At 47.5% G+C, this 5520-nt stretch overlaps 1 protein-coding gene across 4 annotated transcripts; it reads right to left on the minus strand.

Moving 5' to 3' along the window:
* Positions 1 to 415: 415 nt before the first annotated feature.
* LOC119287991 lies at positions 416 to 4193 on the minus strand. 4 transcript variants are annotated; one of them, XM_037567609.1, is made up of 8 exons: positions 3936 to 4193; positions 2849 to 3183; positions 2623 to 2743; positions 2357 to 2450; positions 1684 to 1735; positions 1450 to 1549; positions 1183 to 1242; positions 416 to 1051 (listed from the first exon to the last, which is right to left on the minus strand). In XM_037567609.1, exons 3-7 carry the CDS (start codon positions 2696 to 2698, stop codon positions 1217 to 1219), a joined length of 348 nt encoding a protein of 115 aa, XP_037423506.1. In that variant the 5' UTR covers positions 2699 to 2743; positions 2849 to 3183; positions 3936 to 4193; the 3' UTR covers positions 416 to 1051; positions 1183 to 1216. The 4 variants fall into 4 exon arrangements, with proteins under 4 accessions (XP_037423506.1, XP_037423507.1, XP_037423508.1 ...); XM_037567610.1 differs by lacking the exon at positions 3936 to 4193 and adding an exon at positions 3711 to 3915; XM_037567611.1 differs by lacking the exon at positions 3936 to 4193 and adding an exon at positions 3707 to 3915 and having other exon boundaries at positions 2357 to 2447.
* Positions 4194 to 5520: the final 1327 nt, after the last annotated feature.

Raw genomic sequence — 5520 nt, forward strand, 5'->3', positions numbered from 1 at the left:
CCAGCAGATGGCAAAGGCTGCAGGCTCTTCGCCATCTGCCAGCAGAGGGCAAAGGCTGCAGGCTCTTTGCCGTCTGCCAGCAGATGGCAAAGGTTGAATGCTTTGCCATCTGCCAGCAGATGGCAAAGAGATTTGCCATCTGCTGTCAGATGGCAAAGAGCCCAAATAGGCCAGGCCAAATGTTACATGTAGATGACACGTGGCCTCTTTGCCATCTGCCAGCTGATGGCAAAGCTCTTTGCCATCTGCCAGCGGATGGCAAAGTGACTATATTGCCCCATTTAATTTTGTTTTTTCTTATATCAATTCATTTTCACAGAAATCAAACACAAATATATTTATATGACCAATATAGCATATTCAACACATATTACCAATAGTCATGAACACATATGTATCCAACACATGTTACCAATAGTAGCAAGTTTCATCCGTACATATACATAGTTTCGTCAATATTACACAGTTTCATCCATAGGTAGCAAGTTTCACAAGGTCAAAACAAAAACAAGAAAACATACTTCTTGGACCGTGAGCAGTACATGGCTCTACCTATCAAAACAAGAAAACATACCTATCAAAACAAGAAAACATACTTCTTGGACCCTGAAAACAACGGACAGCGGTTCTTCCACTTGAAATCAACACCATGGCTCACAGGCAGAATACTGGCAGTAATAATCAAATAAACTATACAAGGAGTTGTTTCGATTCCACAACAAGGATCAAAACATGCACAACCATGTCTTATGTTGCAACTGAACAACACATGCTACAGCCATCAAAACCAGCAGATTGACAGGTTAGAGTCAATCCCACCATCTCATTTACTCCTCCCTTCCCTTGAGAAAAACAAAATTCTTTACAAATATAATAGCCAGCACATGGAATATCTTTGCTGTGCTCTAAGCATCTCAACTCAGCGTCAATAGTGATGGCACAACACACATACCTTGGTTTTTACGTGCTCTTTCTCCTTGACATCCTTGTTATACTTGTCTTTGTGGAAGTCCATGATCTTGCAAGCAGGATGGTCCTATTTCCGATGGACCTGCATGGGCGGCGACAAGATAACCATGAGAAATGGAAATGCTGACAGTCGCGCACAAACAATTGAAGAAGAATCTCAAGAAAATGCTAAAACTTGGGCTCAAACAATTGAAGAAGGAAATGCAGCACTGCCTCAACCAGGTGCAAGCCCATCCTGGATACAACTTTATGCCCTCGGTACAACATTATGACCTGCAAAGTTGAAACATGATATGTGAAAGCCTATGATCTTGCAAATCAACAATATAACATGTTTTTTAACGCACAACAAGGAAGCTTCAGTTCAAAATTATATGATGTCGCACACTTTCAAACGTGGCTCTGTTCTAAGCATTCCAACGCAGCTTCAGTTGTGGTGTGACGACAAATTTACCCAAGCAGGATGATTTTATCACATACCTTGTTCTTTTAGGCGATCTTTCTCCATGGCATCCTTGGTATACTTGTCTTTGTGAAAGCCTATGATCTTGGAAACAGGAGGGCCTGATTTCCCAAGGACCTGCACATGCGGCAACGAGAAAGCCATGAAAAACAGAAATTCCGACAGTTGCGCACAAGCAATTGAAAAAGAATCTCAAGAAAATGGCAACACTTGGGCACAAACAATTGAAGAAGAAGGAAATGCAGTGGTACCTCAACTAGGTTCAATCCCATCCTGGGAGCCATCCGAAGAGCATCCTGGGCACTACATCATGCCGTGCAAAAAATAAGAAGCATGCCATGTTCAGCATCTGAATGTTGAACCGAGCAGGTTCAGGTTTGTGCAATCCCGTGTCAAACTCCCTAGTAGATGCATTGATAGTTGTACATTTGATATATGGTTAATTTAAAGTGATTGCCATCACCAAAAAAACAAATATTTTAGGCGAGTTAAACAGTGCAAATCACAGTGGACACATGAATCGTGCAGATGTGATCCTACCACTTCACTTGTCCAAACTTAAGATGATGACTACACACAAACACACACACGCACACGCATATGCTTGGTCGTTGCCAAGTAACCAAGCAAGTTCAGGTTTCATTTTTTTTCTTGATAAATCTCCTCCTAAAAGAAAACAGCATGCCAACTAATTTACTTGGTACATGCAATGCTTGAATAGAAATAGCCCTCCGGTGAAACTAAATGAGGGAGAGGAAAATTGGGTGGTTTGAGTCGCAAACTACACAACCTTAGGAACCATGAGGTGCACATCATTTAGCAAATGAGTTGAGGCTAGTGTACTGTGCCATGGATTGCAATTTGCAGAAATTGGACTAGAGCAGAGGAGTGGTAAGAAGGAGAGAAGAGTAGGGGGACAGTTACCTTGTGCGGTGCCCCGTCGTGGTCGAGCTCAATGTACCGGTCCTCATCCTCCCCTGCATCGTGGTCATCCCCGTCCATAGAGGGTGCCTTCCTGCTGCAAGGAATTGAAGAACGCAAATCAGTCACACTGGAGCGAGAGAGGACACATACACACAAGCATAAAAGCAGTGAATAGCCAGTTGTTCTCTGGATCGATGGCCATGAAACAGAGCAGAGAGCAGCATGGTGTGGTAGAGCAAGGAGAGGAGCTGCGGTATGTAGCTCACCGTGGCGGTTTGCGCAGCCAATGCCGAACAACAGCGCGTCCCCCCTCCGTGGGTTGCGACCTTGACTGGCAGGCATGATCAAGTGAGGCCCTTATCCTCTGCTGTAGGGATGAAATCTTGCCTGCTGCACAAGAAGAGGATTAATCTTGAGTTCAAATCATAAAACAAACAAATCTTGCCTCCTCCACGCAGGGGAGGGGCCGAGGTTGAGACGGGAAAATCTTGCCTGCTTGCATATGAAACGAGAGGTGGAGAAGGGATCACCGTCCATCGAGCCGCTGCTGCTGCTGACCTTGAAGATGCAGCCCTGCTACTGCTGCTGTACCCACCATGGTGTCCTCTTTCTGCTGCTGCTGCTGTATCCACCAAGGAACCCTGCTGCTGCTGCTGCTATACCCACCATGGTGTCCTCTTTCTGCTGCTGCTGCTGTATCCACCAAGGAACCCTGCTACTGCTGCTGCTGCTCTAACACATAAGAATGGCCAATTTGAGATCAAATCAAAAAACCTTCCATGAGAGGGAGAGGGTGGTCATGGCGGGGAAGGAGCAGCTTTCATGGCCTGCACAAACAAAAAAAAACAGCACGAATCAGATAACATATCCAGAATATATATTGGGAGAGCAGCTAAGCTAAGCTAAGCTAAGCTAGCATGAGCGGTATAATATGGATTGATTTGTACTGTTGTGAATTATCTCAACAAGACGAAATAGGGGAAGCAAAAAAAAACATTACCCTGCTGGTAATATAACATATACTCCCTCTGTACACTATTATAAGACGTTTTTACAGTTCAAATTGAACTGCAAAACATCTTACATTAGTGTACAGAGGTAGTAACATATCACACGCTCGACTTTTTCCAGCAAAAAGATGAGCTGCGCCTTGAGACCTGCTGCTACCACAAGTGTTGATTTCAGTTCATATATATTCTGTAGTTCAATTTTTACTATTCGAGTAATTTGTACAAGGAGATGACGTATATATTCTCTCCAGTGTGTACTAGTTCCATTCCATGTGATTGATCAACCGTGGATTTCCCCCGACGACCATTCTGAATTAGTTTGAATAAAATGTGTTTTTACCTACAAGTTGCAAGCATGAAGATGATGAGGTTTGGGGTGTGCGTATCATGACTCAAGCACTAGTATCATGACCCTGTTCATCACATTCAAGTTTGACAAAATTGAAGAGAAAAGAGGAGCTATGGATCTGAGCATGGCGATGGCCTCCTCCTCTTTCCTCCTTGACTCACGCACGCGGGATGCTGGTGATGGGGATGGTGATGGCCTGCACAAATGTGTTTGCACGTACCTTTGGCCGGCGTCGAGGTGCTCCCCGCCGAGAGCAGCCGGCGCGCGTCCTTGGAGGTTGAGGGCTAGCTAGGGTTTTGGGCGTCGCCGTCCATGGCTGCTGCCGCGCTCCATGGCCGACTTCGAGGAGGGTCGCGGATCAGATCGCCGGTGCCGCTGCGGGCGGATCTGGGCGCCGCTCCGCTTGATCTGGGGCCTTGGCTTCCCTTCCCTCCCCTCCCCTCCCCTCCCCTCCCCTCCCTTGCGAGAGAAGAGAAGAGGAGAGGAGAGGAGAGGAGGGGCTGGAGCGGCGGCCGTGGCAGGGTAGAGGGGAAGAGGAGGCCATGGCCATGGCCGGGCTCGTCCTGCCTGCTGCTGCTAGGTCGTCGTGGCTAGGGTTTTGCCGCCATGGGAGAGAAGGAGAGGGAGGTCGGAGGCGTGGATGGGGGAGAGGGCGAGGCCGAGTGGCTGGGGCAGAGGAGATCGGCGCCGGAGTTGGGCTCCGTTGGTTGGGAGACGAGCAGGGGAAGGAATTGGGGATTGGATTGGATTAGCTCGTGTTGTTGGTTCGGTGGGGCTACTGGGCCGTTACAGCGCCGTTATCCATTAGGCCCCACCCACTTCTTTATCATCTGCCAACAGACGGAAAAGATTCTTTGCCATCTGCTGGCAGATGGCAACGAGGTGGGTTGACAGGCCGTTACAGCACTAGACCCCTACCCACCTCTTTGCCATCTGCTGGCAGATGGCAAAGATTATTTGCCATCTGCTGGGAGATGGCAAAGATTATTTGCCATCCACTAGCAGATGGCAAAGAATTGGCTGATGGCAACCATGTTCTTTGCCGTCTGTCAGTTCTTTGCCATCTGTTTTTTATAAGCAGATGGCAAAGACGTTCTTTGCAATCAGCTGGCAGATGGCAAAGAGCTGGCTGATGGCAAATTCCCAGTTTCCGGTAGTGTATATACCCCCCCTCGGCCCTCTCGCTCGACTAAAACTCTCGAGGACACCCAAACCCTAGAGAAAAAACGATGTTGGTCTCCTACCCCCTCTCGCCGCGCCCCTATCCGACAAATTCTCTTGAGGCCACCCAAATTTACCAAGTTAAAAGAGTGTTGTCGTCGACGCCATCCCAAACCCTTAAAGTGTTGTGTCGAGGCCACCCCAAACCCTTGAAGCGTTGTCTAGGCCACCCCAAACCCTAGAGAAGCAGCGTCGAGGCCACTTACATGATTCCTTATTGTGATTAGCTAGCTAGTTCTACGTTTGCCACTAATATATATGCATCTGTACCATGTTTGAATAATAATTGACATGTTGTAAATATTTGCAGAAACTATGGAGCACTCCCGAGACGAAGCAACAGAAGTGATGTTGGGGGAGATAATCGCACAAGGAAGTGATGTCGTTGCGTCATTTCTCAACGACACCGATGGTGAGGAAGGACTGGGTGAAGAAGAGGGCTATGTTCATGATGGCTCCGGCCCATTAATGCCGGTACAAGAAGAGGGCTATGTTCATGATGGCTCCGGTGACCCAATGGAGGTACAAGAAGGAGACCGTGCTGACTGCTCCGGTGACCGAACCGAGTCCGGCCAGGTATATAT

This window comes from Triticum dicoccoides, chromosome 4A, assembly GCF_002162155.2.
Source record: "Triticum dicoccoides isolate Atlit2015 ecotype Zavitan chromosome 4A, WEW_v2.0, whole genome shotgun sequence".
NCBI lineage: Eukaryota > Viridiplantae > Streptophyta > Magnoliopsida > Poales > Poaceae > Triticum > Triticum dicoccoides.